The following is a 17,500-nucleotide window of genomic DNA, read 5'->3' as shown; positions in this document are numbered from 1 at the left end:
GTTCATTGTGTACAGTAATTCTGTCGATATTGAGATGAATTGATTTTAATTGTTGTTTAACGGTTTCAGGAGCTGCGACCAGGAAACCAGAACCAGAACAGGAGAAACAGTCGGATCACACGGTGAAGATCGCCGGAGCCATCGCCGGCATCCTGCTCTTCATCATCATCTTCCTCGGAGTCATCCTGCTGATGAAGAAACGGTAAGAATATTACAGTGAAACACACTCAGTCTCCTCCTCGTTACTCATATTATACATTTTAGATTTACATTGTTTTTTATTTTTATGTAGTTATTGTTTCTTGCACTACAGTTATTATAATTTTCAATCACTAAATATAGCTTTTAAAACCCTCCTTTTTTGGTTGGAAGTCTTGGTTCTTTATTATTATTATTGTGTCAATAATGGGGATTCATTTAAATGAATGTCCTCAGTTCATGTTAATGGTAGTCAATGGTACTTTATATCAGAAGTTTATATTAGTTGAGGTAATGGTAATTAATATTGATCAATGATACATTTTGTCACTTTGTACTTTGTTCAAAACCACTATTACAGTATATAGATATATAAATATGTAATAGTGGTATTATTCTATATTACATGGAGATAAATTGAGTAGCATCAAAGAACCACACACACACACACACACACACACACACACACACACACACACACACACACACACACACACACAGTGAGGATGATGAGGATGAATAATGGAGCAGATTGCAGCAGTAATCACCATTAAACTATATGTGGACCCACTTTATTCTCCAACATCAAACACACAACCCCGCTGGGACACACACACACACACACACACACACACACACACACACACACACACACACACACACACACACACTCTTAAACACAGAGCAAAGCTTCTGTGTTTGGAGAACGTCGACGATAAGAGAGAAATTTAGATGAAAGAGCGTTTTATTCTTTTTTTCCAGAGTCGCCTCGAGCTGAATGGCTTCAGGCTACATTTCACACACACACTGACACACACACACACACACACACACACACACACACACACACACACACACACACACGTACACACTGACACACACACACACACACACACACACACACACACACACACACACACTTTTACAAAGAGAGTGTGTGCGTGCGTGTGCGTGTGTGTGTGTGTGTGTGTGTGTGTGTGTGTGTGTGTGTCAGTGTGTGTGTGTGTGTGTGTGTGTGTGTGTGTGTATGTGTGTCTGTGTGTGTGTGTGTGTCAGTGTGTGTGTGTGTGTGTGTGTTTGTGTCTGTGTGTGTGTGTGTGTGTGCGTGCGTGTGTGTGTGTGTGTGTGTGTGTGTGTGTGTGTGTCAGTGTGTGTGTGTGTGTGTGTGTGTGTGTGTGTGTGTGTGTGTGTGTGTGTGTGTCTGTGTGTGTGTGTGTGTGTCGGTGGAGCTCTGATCTCTTTAACAGATACTAGAGAGAGAAACGTTGTTCGGTCTCTAACGAGCTGTTTAAAGTTGACGGGTGCGTTTGATTTGCTCTCTGAGAGCAGGCGGAGGTTAAACTCATTACAGGCGGATTGAGAACAGGAAGCTGGATGTTTGAGCTCTGATTGGTTGCAGGTGTTTGTAGGACAGCGTGTCACTACGCCATCTCACAGCTGATAGGTGGAGGGATACACCGCCCGGCCACAAAGTAGTCCTGAGGTTAAAGGACAGTTACAACAACAAGTATTCACATCCTTTATGTACAAATACACATCAAAGTATTGTCAGCAAATGTACTTAAAATATCAAAGGTAACAGTATATATTATGTAAAATGACCTGTGGTAATACTAATAATAATACTACTAACTACAGATGAACGTAGTACAGCTAAAAGTACAATATCTTTCTTTGAGATGTAGAGGACAGGAAGTAAAAAGTACTCGAGTTAAGGAAAAGTACCTCAAACTGTATTTAAATACAGAACTTGAGAAAATTACAGTACTAGTACAGTAATATTACATCACTACTGCAGTAATGTTACAGTACTACAGCAGTAATATTACTGTACAACTGCAGTAAAATTACACTGCTAGTACAGTAATATTACAGTACTACTGCAGTACTACAGCAGTAATATTACAGTACTACTACAGTAATATTAGAGCACTACAGCAGTAATATTACAATACTACTACAGTATTGTTAAAGTACTACTACAGTAATATTACAGTACTACACCTGTAACCATAACATTTTGTTTTCACATGCTCACCAGTCATTAACCAATCAGACGTGTCCCCCTCCCCCTCTCCCCGCCAATCACATCTCTCCTCCACCTCCACACAGACTGATTGAACTCATCTATTGACATTAATCTGTTGTTTTTCCTTTTTCTGTTTTTCTTTTTCTCTTTCCCTCCATCCATCCCTCCTCTGCTCCGCCCCCCCCTCCCCTCCCCCCCCCCCCCCCCCCCCCCCCTCCCCACCACTCAGACGGAGAAATTATCACTCCTACACTTACTACCTGTGAGTAACCTCCGACCCCTCACCTGTAATCTTCACCTTCACATCAAGCCTCAACACCTCAAACCTCCAAGTGTGTCCTGCTGTATCCCTGCTGACCCTAACCCTTAAACCTCAGACCTCCAACCCGTAACACTTTGACTAAGACTCTAAGATGCTCTGACACTAAGACTCAATGGCGCTATGACACTATGACGCTAAGACTCTAAGATGCTATGACACTAAGATGCTATGACTCTATGACTCTAAGACGCTAAGACTCTAAGACTCTAAGACGCTAATATGCTATGACGCTATAACGCTAAGACTCTAAGACTCTAAGATGCTATGATGCTAAGACGCTATGACTCTATGACGCTATGATGCTAAAATGATATGACGCGAAGACTAAGACTCTATGACGCTATAACACTTTGACTCTAAGACTAACATGCTCTGACGCTAAGACTCTATGATGCTATAACGCTATGACGCTAAGACTCTAAGATGCTATGACACTAAGACTCTATAACGCTATGACGCTAATATGCTATGACGCTAAGACTCTAAGACGCTAATATGCCATGACTCTAAGACGCTAAAACGCTATGACGCTAAGACTCTAAGATGCTAAGATGCTATGATGCTAAGACGCTATGACTCTATGACGCTATGATGCTAAAATGACATGACGCTAAGACTAAGTCTCTAAGATGCTATGATGCTAAGATGCTATGATGCTAAGATGTTAAGATGCTAACACGCTATGATGCTAAGACTCTAAAATGCTATGATACTAAGACTCTATTACGCTAGTATTCAAATCCTTTACTGTAGTAAAAGTATGTGTACGAATACCACACTGTGAAAATACTATACTACAAGTAAAAGCCCTGCATTCTAAACCTGACTGAACTAAAAGGTTTTAAGTATTATCAGCAAAATGTACTTAAAGCAGATGTAGGTGAGTAAAAAGTACAATATATACCTCTGAGATGTAGTACAGTAAAATGTATGATATGTACCTCTGAGATGTAGTAGAGGTAGTAGAAAGTAGTGTTTCTGGAGGAAAAGTTCTCTTGACTTGACTCCAACACGCCTCCAGCTTCCTCCTGATTGGTTCAACATTGTTTCCTGTTTCAAACTATGATGTGAAAAGTAAAAATACATCTTTGGACTCTTTGATCAATAAGTAGAGATGGAGGAGAAACCTATGATTCCCTCCAGGTATCTCCAACCGACGCATCCTCAGGGAGACAGGAAGCACTCCTTCTCAGGTCACTGTGTGTGTGTGTGTGTGTGTGTGTGTGTGTGTGTGTGTGTGTGTGTGTGTGTGTGTGTGTGTGTGTGTGTGTGTGTGTGTGTGTGTTTGTTTGCTTGCTCTTCACACAAACACACACACACACACAATTCTCATCATGTATTAGAAAATATTGAAACAAACTATGATTTTATATCAAATAACTGAACTCTCCATGGAAACATAACAGGGTTTATTAGTATGTATGTATTTATATATTTTATACATACATCGCTGTTTGTTACCATGGCAATAAGGTTCATTGGAGGTAAGTAAGAAACATTGTTTTCATATTTTAAATCGGACGAATATTCAGAGAGAAAACTACGACTAAATGTGTTGGTGTCAGCCAGAACCATCATGGTTTCATCAGCATCAGGATTCTGAGGAGACGATGAAGACGTTAAAGACGATGAAGACCTTAAAGACGATGAAGATGATGAAGACGTTAAAGACAATGAAGACCTTAAAGACGATGAAGACAATGAAGACATTTAAAAACGTTAAAAAGGTTGAAGACGTTGAAGACGATAAAGACGTTGAAGACATTTAAAAACGTTAAAGAGGTTGAAGACCTTAAAGACGATGAAGACAATGAAGACGATGAAGACGTTAAAGACGATGAAGACGATGAAGACCTTAAAGACGATGAAGACGTTAAAGACGATGAAGACCTTAAAGATGTTAATGACATTAAAGAGGTTAAAAACGTTAAAGAGGTTGAAGACGTTGAAGACGATAAAGACGTTGAATACATTTAAAAACGTTAAAGAGGTTGAAGACGATAAAGAGGTTGAAGACATTTAAAAACGTTAAAGACGTTGAAGACGTTATAGACGTTAAAGAGGTTGAAGACGTTGAAGACAATAAAGACGTTAAAAACGTTGAAGATCTGATAAGAAACTTAACAGAAACTGTGACTTTATTTCTTTAAAGTAAAATGGCCAATAGTGTGTGAACGGAAGAGACACACACAGGTTCTCTGTCCTGTGTGTGTGTGTGTGTGTGTGTGTGCAGTGGACCAGGGTTAATAGAATTAGCCAGCTGTAATAAACCTGTCTGATCAAATGATCACTACAAGGAGAGCTACACCTAAACACACACACACACACACACACACACACACACACACACACACACACACACACACACACACACACACACACACACTCACTCTGACATCTATTACCGCTAACAGCATTGTCATTGTTCTGTCACTCATTAGATTAGCATAGATTAGCCTTGACATGCTTCTGTGTGTGTGTGTGTGTGTGTGTGTGTGTGTGTGTGTGTGTGTATATGTGTTGCCAAATCAATCAACCCCCGACACCTCGCTGATGATGTCATGACACACACACACACACCCAGAGTCTTTATTGAACTGAGATATGAAAACATATAAAAGCTGTTTTCTTGATAAAGCAAAGCTACCTCCTGCTCTCTCTCCATTCATTCACTCATCTCAGAGTGTGTGTGTGTGTGTGTGTGTGTGTGTGTGTGTGTGTGTGTGTGTGTGTGTGTGTGTGGGGGGGGGGGGGGGTGGGGGATCAGAGGTTAAATGTCAGTACAACTGATTGGAGTCAAAGAGGTCAACGCTGCAGGAAGAAAACACAAACAGAGAAAATATTGAAATCTACTGAGGAAACTTCAACAGAAAAATAACCTCTCACCGTTCGATACCTAAAGTAAATGTGAATCTGTCCTTGAACCGTCTGGAGAACATTTAGTCTGAACTGATGCAACAGCATTCCGTCTATGTTCTAAATGTTAGTTTGTTTGTTGGTGGTCTGACACAGTTGGTTTGATCTTGAAATGGTTTGCATCCGTTTAATCGTTTGAATCTTCTGGTAGCATGAGTCACCAATAACTTGGACATATAGAAGTTGTGTCTGTGGTAGGTCTGTACACAGTTTACTCTTTTAGTCATTTTGATTTTCTTAAAGTTATTTTGTGTCTCTTTGTAATTGTTTTGCGTCTCTTTGTAGTGGTTTTGTGTCTCTTTGTGATTGTTTTGGTCCTTTTTGGAGTTTTTTCTGTCTCTTTGTAGTTCTGTTTCTCTTTATAGTTTTTTTTGTCTCTTTTAGTCGTTTTGCGTCTCTTTGTAGCTGTTTTGTGTTTCTTTGTAGCTGTTTCGTCTCTTTGAAGTTGTTTTACGTCTGTTTGTAGTTGTTTTGTATCTCTTTGTGGTTGTTTTGCATCTCTTTGTAGTTGTTTTGTGTTTCTTTGTAGCTGTTTTTTGTCTCTTTTTAGCTGTTTTGTGTCTCTTTGAAGTCAGTTTGCGTCTCTTTTTAGTCGTTTCGTGTCTCTTTGTTGTTGTTTTGTGTCTCTTTGTAGTTGTTTTGTGTCTCTTTGTAGTTTTGTGTCTCTTTTAGTCGTTCTGTCTCTTTGTAGTTGTCTCTTGTCTTCAGGCTGCACTATTTTAGACTAATGTCATGTAACATGGAACAGACAGACAATGTTTGCAGCAGATACAGAGTTTGTGTTGCAGACTCACACAGTTAGTTTGTGTTGAGGTCTGAATCAGAGAAACGCTGCAGGTTTTTACTGTCTGACTGAACCACAGAAGAAGAAAAGGGAGACATGAGGGGGAGGAGGGCAGCACCTCGCCTCAGGGCGCTTTCACCATCATCCCCGACACACACACATACATACACACACACACACACACACACACACACACACACATACATACATACATACATACATACATACACACACATACACACAGCTGCTTTCACTGATGTCTTACTTTTCAGTTTAAAAGCCTTTTTATATTTATTTATATATTTCAGTATTTTTTTGCTTTTCCATTTTCAGGTCAGGGTTAAACTTTGCACTTGTGTGTGTGTGTGTGTGTGTGTGTGTGTGTGTGTGTGTGTGTGTGTGTGTGAGTGAGCAATCGGACAAATGGATGTTTTTTTTATTCACACACTCGGAATAGAAATAGAGAAAATAAATCAAGCTTTTAAGACGGACAGAGTGTTTTTTTTTCTGAGTGTGTGTGTGTGTGTGTGTGTGCATGGAGATACAGATGACGGTAGATGGACAGACGAGAGGATGAAAGGATGTTTTTTTGTGGTTTATAGATGTTTTTTTCTTTGCAGTGGTTATACAAGAGACAGATGAATAGAGATGTGAAGTATAAAAAGACTTTATGAAAAGAGTTTACTCAAGACAACATGAATTATTTCCATTCTGCAACAAACAGCTATTTTTATTAACAATGAATCTGCTGCTTTATTCTCAATTCTTCTCCAACAATTTGAAATTGTTTCGTCCGATCAAATAACATTTAGAAGAAAGTCATTGAGACAAATCAAACCTGTAAATCCAGCAAACCTTCTGTGTTTTCATGCAGCAGATTCAGCTCTACGTTCTTCACTTGGTCGTGATTTCATATTAGTTTCTTTGTTTATGATTTATGAATTTAGTTGTGGTCAGTTTATTGTAAAAGTTTATTATGACCAGCCGTCAACAGTGAAAAACTTGTCCTTGATGGTGCGTTCAGGGTTCACAGTTCAGAAACATTTCATCCATGAAATTCAAACCCAGAAAAAGCGTTGACGGAATGAATTGTTTGTTTTTGTCTCAACAGGAAGTTGGCGAAGAAGAGGAAGGAAACTCTGAGCTCCAGACAGGAAATGACTCTGATGGTCAACAACTCCCAACACACAACGATGGTGGACACACACACGCACACACTGAACGGACGCAGTGAGTACACACAAACACACAAACAAGACAATAAAGACTGGAGACTTATATTTTGAAAATAGAGGCCTTTAAATCACTTTCATTGTGAAGAATTTATAGGAAAAGAAATAAAAACAATATGTATATATATGTATATATATTATTCATATACATACATATATGTACATATATATGTGTATAATATATATAAGGTTTGTGTGAGATGTGAGACTTTGGGGACTTTGTTGGGGACTATTTCCAGCGGAGGATTAATCCACATGTGGTATTTGTATGTGAGTCAGAATAAAGTAGTGTGTTGTTGATGATGATGATGAAGAACACCATGGAGCTCTATGGGAAGAGGACATTGAGACATTAAGGTGGTGTTTGTTGTGTCTCCGTCCAGCCATGTCGTCTCCGTCCTCCTTCACCCTGAAGACAAACACCATCAGCACCACCGTCCCCAACTCCTACTACCCAGGTAACCATAGTGATATGACTGGATATTATGGTCTGTAACAGACACTCAGCAGAACAGTAGTCCAGGGGGCGGGGCATCAGAGTGAAACTCTTCCTCGTCTTCTTTCTCGTCACTCATCATCTCTGATATCCATAAAAGACAAATATTTGTAGTTTCCTATCCAGTGATAGAAGTCTGTCTGTCCTGATTCATTTTATTCTTTCTGTCCTGATTCATTGATTCTTTCCGTCCTGATTCATTGATTCTTTCCGTTCTAATTCATTGATTCTTTCCGTCCTGATTCATTGATTCTTTCCGTCCTGATTCATTGATTCTTTCCGTCCTGATTCATTGATTATTTCCGTCCTGATTCATTGATTCTTTCCGTCCTGATTCATTGATTTTTTTCCGTCCTGATTCATTGATTCTTTCCGTCCTGATTCATTGATTTTTTCCGTCCTGATTCATTGATTATCTCCGTCCTGATTCATTGATTCTTTCCGCCCTGATTCATTGATTCTTTCCGTCCTGATTCATTGATTTTTTCCGTCCTGATTCATTGATTATCTCCGTCGTGATTCATTGATTTTTTCCGTCCTGATTCATTGATTATCTCCGTCCTGATTCATTGATTCTTTCCGCCCTGATTCATTGATTATTTCCGTCCTGATTCATTGATTATTTCCGTCCTGATTCATTGATTATTTCTGTCCTGATTCATTGATTCTTTCTGTTTTGATTCATTGATTCTTTCCATCCTGATTCATTGATTCTGTCGTGTTACTGGCTCAAATTAACATGTTGGATCAATGTCTGTTGATCATATATTTGTTGTTTTACTGTTTCAGCCTCATGTTTGAACAACAGAAAGATCAATATTGAATATCAGATATCATGTTATTAATATTGACGTCCTGGTGGTTCACTGTTGGTAGTTCTGTCTGTTAGAGGACTAAGATAAAAACCTGAGGCCCTGATCTGGTTCTCTGTTGGTGGACTGTTGGTGTGAACACACTGAGGACCAGAACCAAATCACATCTGGTCCTCATCTGGATCTCAACAGCAGCCACAGTCTGGTTTCATTAAAACAGTGATGTAGGGAGCTGATGTTTCCTTCTTCTTTTCTCTTTTTTCCTTTGTCCTATCTGTCTGTCTGTCTCTGTCCTACCTGTCTCTCTGTCTGTCTCACTGTCTGTGTCTCTGTCTCTCTGTCCTACCTCTTTGTCTGTCTGTCTCTCTCTCTGTTTGTCTCTCTCTGTCCTGCCTGTCTCTCTCTCTGTCTGTCTCTCTTTGTCCTATCCGTCTGTCTCTCTGTCTGTGTCTCTCTGTCCTATCCGTTTGTCTCTATTTCTGTGTCTCTCTGTCCTATCCGTTTGTCTCTCTTTCTGTGTCTCTTTGTCCTATCCATATGTCTCTCTTTCTGTGTCTCTCTGTCCTATCTGTCTATCTCTCTGTGTGATACCTGTCTGTCTCTCTCTGTCCTGTCTGTCTGCTGCTGATGTCTCCTGATGACAGACCCCTTCGTACCGACAGCCATTCTAGGTGAGACATTTTTCCGTTCCTTCTTCTGTAGGACAGAAAATAACAAACTGCACAGGCAGACAGACAGGAAGTAGACAGACAGGAAGTAGACAGACAAGTGAGACAAAGAAGAGAGAGACGGGTCAGAGGACAGAGAGGATGGAGAGAATGAGAAAGAGAAAGTGATACTTTGGCTTCCATCCATCCCTGCTTGCTTCTCGTTCGGCTGCTTTTGCTTCTTTATTTCCTATTTTTAAACATTTTTTATTTAAATTTGTATTATTTAATTTTAATTGAAGTCCTCCATCTTTGATTGATTTGTTTTTTATTATAATTTTTTTAATTTACTTTTATTCGTGACATTTTAAATGGTTATTTCTTGATTTTTTTCTTTTTTTCAATTTGTTTACATTTAAAAAATAATTATTATTTCCATTTTTGTTTTGAACAGATTTATTTTTGGTATTTTTTGTTTTGTTTGTGTTTTTTTATTTTAAAGCAACGGTGGGCTTCACTCCATCTCCACAACGTCTGTCTGTGACCTGTAACCTCTGCATGGACACAACACGTCCTCGTGGACGGGGGGGGGGGGGGGGGGGGGGGGACCAGATCAGTCAGAGCCCATTGTCTTCGTCTCTGGACGTCTTTTCTTTATTTAACATGAAATAAGCAGAAAGTCAGATTAACGAAGACAAACTTCAATCCAAAGATTAAAAATGTTAAATATGTAATTTAATATGAACCTTTAAGCATCGACACACTGGTGAGAAGAACACCGACTCAGCTGAAGGAAGAACAAAACTCAAACCAAAGACGCTTCATTTAAATCACCATCAATCTTAAAATCGGTTAAACAAAGTCAAAAAGAAACTGAAACACAAGCGTTCATGATCCTAAAAAAATCTGCACCGAACCCCTGAAGATTAATCTGATCGTTGTGACATTGTTATGACATCGTTATGCTGATGAAATGTAGATATCTCAAAGATCAGAACACACTTCTACTATACAAGTAGTTTTCACAACAGAAATGTGATAACACCTTAATTATGTTTGTTAAATGAATAAAGATTTAACAAATCACACGTATTTCATCAGGTTAGCAACGTAAGCTAACGTATGTGTGTTCAAACAACTCAGAAGAGATGGAGGTCTTGGTTCGATAATGACTTAAAGTTTTATTAACGTTTAACTGAAGCTGACATCTTTCTTTAACCAACAAGTGGACTCAAACAAAAAGACGATAATCAGCAGTTATGTTTCTCTACAAACATCAAAGTGTTTCAGAAACGTAAACTAAACACAGAATAATGAGACTGAGATACTTAAACACTTTATGAAGCTTTGTGTTGCTGTGAAAGAGAATATTAACACAAAAATAGATTGGAGAAAGTGAAAAACCTCAGAAGCTCTGAAAATAAACAATAACAAACAGACGATAATTATTATGCTGATTGACTTTATCGGACCTTCATGATTTCTTAAAGGTTTTTTTGTACTGTGGCAAAGACCTGAACCACACTACTCTGCCTCTGATTGGCTGACCCTGATATTCTTACCTTAACCAACCCAACCAACAGTTGCTAGCCAATCAGAGGCGAAGTAGGGCGGGTTCTGCCTTCGGTATCGATGACGTCATTCTGCATAGATATTAGCGGTTGTTACAGTAAAGGTGTATTCTCTGTCTTCAGAATAACAATGGGCATCCCCCGTCCTGTCTAATGCTAACCTTCAATGCTAAATGCTAGGCTAATCTAATGTCCAAGCAAAGGAAGGAGGAATGCTAAAAGCAAACTGTCCCAAACTGTCTCCTCTCTCCTCAGGCTAGCTAAACCGTCTTCAGACCAGATGAGTCCTTCTCTTAAGGTACAGTTAGCCAGGTTAGCCGAGTTAGCCTAGGCGCTTCCTGCTAGCTATTACAAGTTCAAATAGAGCAACTACGATGCTAGGAGCTACTTCCTGTTTGATTCATGCTAGCTGTGTGTTTCCAGTAGATTGAGTCCAGGCTAAAGTTGTTGCTTATACCCTGTCTCTTCTTCTTCTTCTCTTCTATCTTTCTCTGTATAAAGTGCCCATTAATGGTAAGTGGTTAAATTTGGGTCTAAGGGGGCGGGACTCATGTTGGGGGGGTAACCACTGCGCATGGAGCCACACCCACCACCCGCTGTGATGTCATCAGTTAGCGTGGCCATGCTTCATTTTTCCCCCCTGTGAAATTGTGACATTATAATCCCCAACTCCTCCCACCATTTCACCTCGAACCAATCAGGTGTCAGATCTGCCCATCTCTCTGTAGCTGATTGGTTGCCATTTTATGTCGTTGTGGTTGTCTCTCATTGGTCCTCCTCCGTCCAATCACAAACCGCCACCTCCATCACGTCACCCATCTCCTTGCCCTCGCAATGATTGGTTGGGCTGTTTGGGATAGAGCTTCTGATTGGTCAGTCAGCCCCCAGGCTAGCCAATAAGAGAGTTTACCACAGAGTTAGAGAGAGTAGAGGAAGGTGTCTATTGAAATGTTCACTTCAGAGTCCTGGACGTTCTTTCAAGGGTCAATAAAAACTAGTTTACCAAAGAGGTTTGTTTTGTTCCAGGACTCTGAACTCTCTGCTCTTTTCACACTGCAGCACCAAGAACCTGGACCACATCTGGACCAGTACTCATTCCATGCTGTACTGGATCTGGACCAGTACTCATTCCATACTCTACTGGATCTAGACCACTCATAACATGCTGTACTGGGTCTGGACCAGTACTGATATCTGGGTCTGGACTAATACTAATACCATGCTTTACTGGATCTGGACCAGTACTCATTCCATACTCTACTAGATCTTGACAAGTACTCATATTGTACTGTATTGGGTATGGACCAGTACTGAAACCATGCTTTACTAGATCTGGACCAGTACTCATTCTATACTCTACTGGATCTTGACAAGTACTCATATCGTACTGTATTGGGTATGGACCAGTACTGATACCATGCTGTACTGGGTCTAGACTAGTACTGATACCTTGCTGTACTGGGTCTGGAATAGTACTGATAATTGGATCCAGACCAGTACTTATACCATGTTGTACTGGGTCTAGATCAGCACTATAACCATATTGTAGTGGGTCTAAACAAGTACTGATACCATGCTGTACTGGGTCTAGATCAGTATTATAACCATGCTGTACTGGGTCTAGACCAGTACTAATGTTGCAGTCCAATTTATTCTAAAAAATGATTTGTTAATGATAATGTTTTTTGGTAGCTTTGGGAGCAGTGTGAAAAGAAACCAGAGCCAATCACCATCCTCTCTTCAGTCATGTGATTTGATGTATGTGCCATTCATCTGTGTTGTCGTGGTAACAACATTGTCAGATCATTTTCCTAACTAGACTAGTAACTAAACATGGTTAGTCAGTGTACACCTGGTTAGTTTCACTGTTACAGTCAGTTTACATCTGGCTAGTTACACTGTTACAATCAGTTTACACCTGGTTAGTTACACTGTTACAATCAGTTTACACCTGGTTAGTTACACTGTTACAATCAGTTTATACCTGGTTAGTTACACTGTTACAGTCAGTTTATACCTGGTTACAGTTACAGTTGTTTACATCTGGCTAGTTACATGTTTACAATCAGTTCACATCTGGTTAGTTAGACTGTTACAATCAGTTTACATCTGATTAGTTACACTGTACACTGTATCAGTTTATACATGTTAGTTACAGTTACAGTCATTTTACATCTGGTTAGTTACACTGATACAGTCAGTTCATACCTGGTTAGTTACATCCATGTGATCATTGTCTTTCTGGGAATTCTTCAGGTGTTCCGGTTAAGCTCAAATTGTACATGAATCAATCCATAATCTGGTGGTCTGATCTTAAAATATCAGACCAATATCAGACCGGGTCAGTCTGGTTCATCCCATCCAACATGATCATACATCATACCTGCATTACATGAGTCACTGTTCATGTCCGTCTGTCTGCTGACTACAGTCTGACCGGTTTACTGTCATATTCTGTCTTCTGTTCTTCCTCCTCCTCCTCCTCCCCCAGACGACAGCCACACTATGACCAGTGAAACCAGCAGCCTGGTCCAGTCCCACTATAAGCAGCGGGAGTCTGAGCGCGAGGCGCTGCCCTACCAGACGGGTCAGCTGCACCCGGCCATCCGAGTGGCCGACCTGCTGCAACACATCACCCAGATGAAATGTGCCGAAGGGTACGGCTTCAAGGAGGAGTACGAGGTGAGGACGCACACACACACGTTATCTACACACACACACACCATGCACACACACACACACACACACACACACACACACACACACACACACACACACACTGCAAATATGCCCCTTTCATCCGTAGAAGACTTTCATATTTTCATACTTATCTTAAAGACACTTTAAAGGTATTAAGATCTAAAGTCACCTGTTCACAATGAAGAGCACACACACCTGTGGGGGCGGAGCCATTTTACATAAATCACAATTTTAGGACGATCAGTTTTTACATTTATCATTTAAAAGCATCACAGAATAAAAGACGTACATAAAGCTTCAGTGTTGACGTGTGACATCAGCATTTAGCCTCTAGAAAGTTCTTATTACTTATTAATAGTTCCATTATTATCATCAAAACTCAAACAACCGGAGAAATAAACTTCAGTCTTAAATTCATGTCGCAGCATTTTAAGATACGGAGACAAGTGAAGCTTTAGATACCAACCCAGTTCAAACGTTCAGACATGTAAAGATCATTTACAAAAACATGTTTGCATTAGAAAATAACCCTAACCCTAACATTTATATATATATATATATATATATATATATATATATATATATATATATATATATATATATATATAAAAACGTGAAGAAAATACTTCTTTTAACAACATTTATTACTGATCATATATTCCATATTTTCACAATTCAGAGGTTATTTATTAGTTTTCTGATACAGTGAAAACACAGAACAACATATTGATGATTATCAACTAATTGTTTCAGCAACGATCAGCAGAAATTAGAGAAGAAGAAGAAGACAGTAAACACATCAGCAGAGTGTGTGTGTGTGTGTGTGTGTGTGTGTGTGTGTGTGTGTGTGTGTGTCCACATGTTTGCACATTTTCATCAGGAGAAACTTACTAATGGATGTTACTTACCTGAACACACACACACACACACACACACAACCATTCCCTTTTTGGCCCATTAGCTGGAGGGAAGATCTATAATGTATGTGTGTGTGTGTGTGTGTGTGTGTGTGTGTGTGTGTGTGTGTGTGTGTGTGTGTGTGTGTGTGTGTGTGTGTGTGTGTGTGTGTGAGTCTGTGTGTGTCTGTGTGTGTGGGTGTGTGTTTGTGTGTGTGTCTGTGTGTGTCTGTGTGTATGAGTGTGTGTGTGTGTGTGTTCAGGTCTGGTTGCCTGCTAGCGGGTTGCCCTCAGGGCTAATCCATTATACACACACACACACACACACACACACACACACACACACACACACACACCAACACACAGTATTTTCACCCTCCATTTGCAGAAAGTTAGTGGTGAGGACTTCTTCTAGTCTTTCTGTCTCTCTCTCTGTCTGTCTTTCTGTCTGTCTGTCATACATATATATATATATATATATATATATATATATATATATATATATATATATATATATATATATATATATATATATATATATATATTAGATGATTGATTTCTAGTAGAATGACTTTAGTTCATCAGGAAGTTGCAGCTCATCCAGGTTTTTATGTCCTTAAGGCTGCTTGCAGTTTACTGAGCTGGTTGGTTTCATCTGGTTTGATCGATAGATATAATTGAGGATCATCTGCATAACAATGAAAGTTTATGGAGTGTTTTCTGATAATATTGCCTAAAGGAAGCATATGTAAGGTGAACGAGATTGGTCCAAGCACAGAAGCTTGTGGAACTCAATGACTAACGTTGGTCTTCATCGAGGGTTCATCTCATTGGTTTTAAACTTGTTTAAATCCAGTTGTTTGTTGGTGTTTCTGTAACTTTATTAATCTTATTAAATTAGATGAATTCAGGGTTTCATAACAAGCAGTTCATCCTTCAAAGACATTCATTCATTCACTCATTCATATCCACAAAAGAGCCAAATGAACATTAATGTTATGATTTCACTCTTTCAGAATAAAAGTCAGATGTTTCAAAGTAAAGTAAAACAAGGTTTTGAAGCTCCATGTTTCCTCTTGTGGTTTGAAGCGTGTTGATGAAGCAGAATCACTGATTGAACTTTTGATTAGCGATGTTGTTATTTCCCTCCATGCTTCTCCTTTAATCTTAATCTGATTGGACAGCTTAACGAGGTAAGACACCTTCTTGGTTTTCATCCTGTCTTCTTTTACACTAGATTAGTGATACCAAACACACACACACATTGGCACTGGTGTCTGTTAGCTTAGCATCACCAAGCTTCAGCTTGTATTAGCATTACAAATCCAGAATGTTTTTAACATCACTTCCTGCTCTTCTGAAGGTTACTATTAATATTATTATTATTATTATTATTATTATTATTATCATGAATCTTACTTATTTCACTTTCTCTGGATAAATGACATGTGAGCTTATTTCTCAAAGTCTCCGTTCTTTTCTTCAGACCAGCAGGAAGTGTTTCTAGACCTCATCAATGTAGCATCAGTGTAGCATCAAAGTAGCATCAATGTAGCATCAGTGTAGCATCAGTGTAGCATCAGTGCAGCATCAAAGTAGCATCAATGTAGCATCAAAGTAGCATCAATGTAGCATCAATGTAGCATCAATGTAGCATCAAAGTAGCATCAAAGTAGCATCAATGTAGCATAAGTGTAGCATCAGTGTAGCATCAATGTAGCATCAATGCTAACACAAGAGAGGTTCACCAGGACTCGTGTTTTATTTCTAAAGCTAATGATCTGTGAACATCCAACATGAGCTCATGTGTGTTACATCAGCTGTATGTTTGATCTGTGGACATTATCACTGATATCTGAGTGTTTCAGTCACATTTAGTCAGAATGTTGAGTTTAACTTCTCTCACGTGTTTCCTGGTAAAACGATGGCATGAAGGTCCAGTGAGGTTAAATGTTCTAAACACAACGTCTCGGTGGAGCAGCAGGTTCTCAGAGAGTCCCGAGGTTCTTCAGAGAACGTCTAACAGACACACAAGCATGTACCACACATCAAACGATCATCATCATCTAAGAACGTTTGGTTATTGATCAGATTCTCTGAATTAACCTGTCTTTAAGTGTTTTTAAAGACATCAACGAGTTTCTTAGTAAAACCCTGATTGTTCTGATCATTTATTCCACTTTTACTACGACAACAAGGTTCTTTAACTACGCTAGACAAGAACACACATGCAGGTAAAGAAGAGAAGTTAGAATATATAACGTATGTTAAAATATAATATGAAGTTGCTCCTCAGACGGTTCACAAGCTTTAAGCGGAAACATGGACGTGTTGTATGTTCAGAGGTTCAAACATCACGTTGAAGAGTTGATGTTCAGACGTCAGGTGTTCACTGTCGGGTCTCATTTGTCCGATTATTCCGACACCAGGTGAACGCAGCACAGACGTCTTGTAACGTTGATGAAAGTTAAAGTTTGTTTATGATTCAGATCCAAACGTGTTCTTCATCAAATTAATATGAAGTCTTTATGAATGTACCTTTACATTAACCGATAGTAGCATTAGCATTAACATCTGAAACACAATCAGAGCTGAGCTGCTGTCAGCAGCCATTAGTTCATTTCTTCTTCTTTTATTTTTCATCTTTTATTTTCCATTTGTTCCTCGCTGTCAGTCATGTAGAGAGTGTGTGTGTGTGTGTTTGTTTGACACGGCTTACCTCTCAGTTTGATGGATGTCTGAAGCTGTTAGACTGCTGTCACACACACACACACACACACACACACACACACACACACACACACACACACACACATCTGTCTGCAGATTAATGAGCGACCCAGTAAACCTGCTGTGGATCAAAGTGTGTGAGAGCTGCTTCACAGTTATGATCCACA

The 17,500-nt window shown here is 39.4% G+C and overlaps 1 protein-coding gene across 9 annotated transcripts in view; it reads left to right on the top strand.

Annotated features, from left to right (window-relative positions):
• Positions 1-17,500, top strand: part of LOC137892148 (receptor-type tyrosine-protein phosphatase mu-like) — a 107,816-nt gene that overhangs the window by 70,435 nt on the left and 19,881 nt on the right. For 2 of the 9 annotated variants that reach the window (XM_068737082.1, XM_068737076.1), the window contains 7 exons: positions 70-202; positions 2,457-2,489; positions 7,361-7,479; positions 7,865-7,939; positions 9,434-9,460; positions 11,509-11,520; positions 13,499-13,689. In XM_068737082.1, the coding sequence (XP_068593183.1) occupies positions 70-202; positions 2,457-2,489; positions 7,361-7,479; positions 7,865-7,939; positions 9,434-9,460; positions 11,509-11,520; positions 13,499-13,689 (590 nt within the window). The remainder of the gene's footprint in view (positions 1-69; positions 203-2,456; positions 2,490-7,360; positions 7,480-7,864; positions 7,940-9,433; positions 9,461-11,508; positions 11,521-13,498; positions 13,690-17,500) is intronic. The other 7 variants (XM_068737083.1, XM_068737078.1, XM_068737084.1 and 4 more) reach the window with 5 other exon arrangements.

Source organism: Cebidichthys violaceus, unplaced genomic scaffold (genome assembly GCF_023349555.1).
Source record: "Cebidichthys violaceus isolate CVI_PGR_0920_01 unplaced genomic scaffold, fCebVio1.0.p SCAF_76, whole genome shotgun sequence".
NCBI classification, from domain to species: Eukaryota; Metazoa; Chordata; class Actinopteri; order Perciformes; family Stichaeidae; genus Cebidichthys; species Cebidichthys violaceus.
Note: the sequence above shows the minus strand (reverse complement) of the source record. Positions and strands in the feature narration are given on the sequence as shown.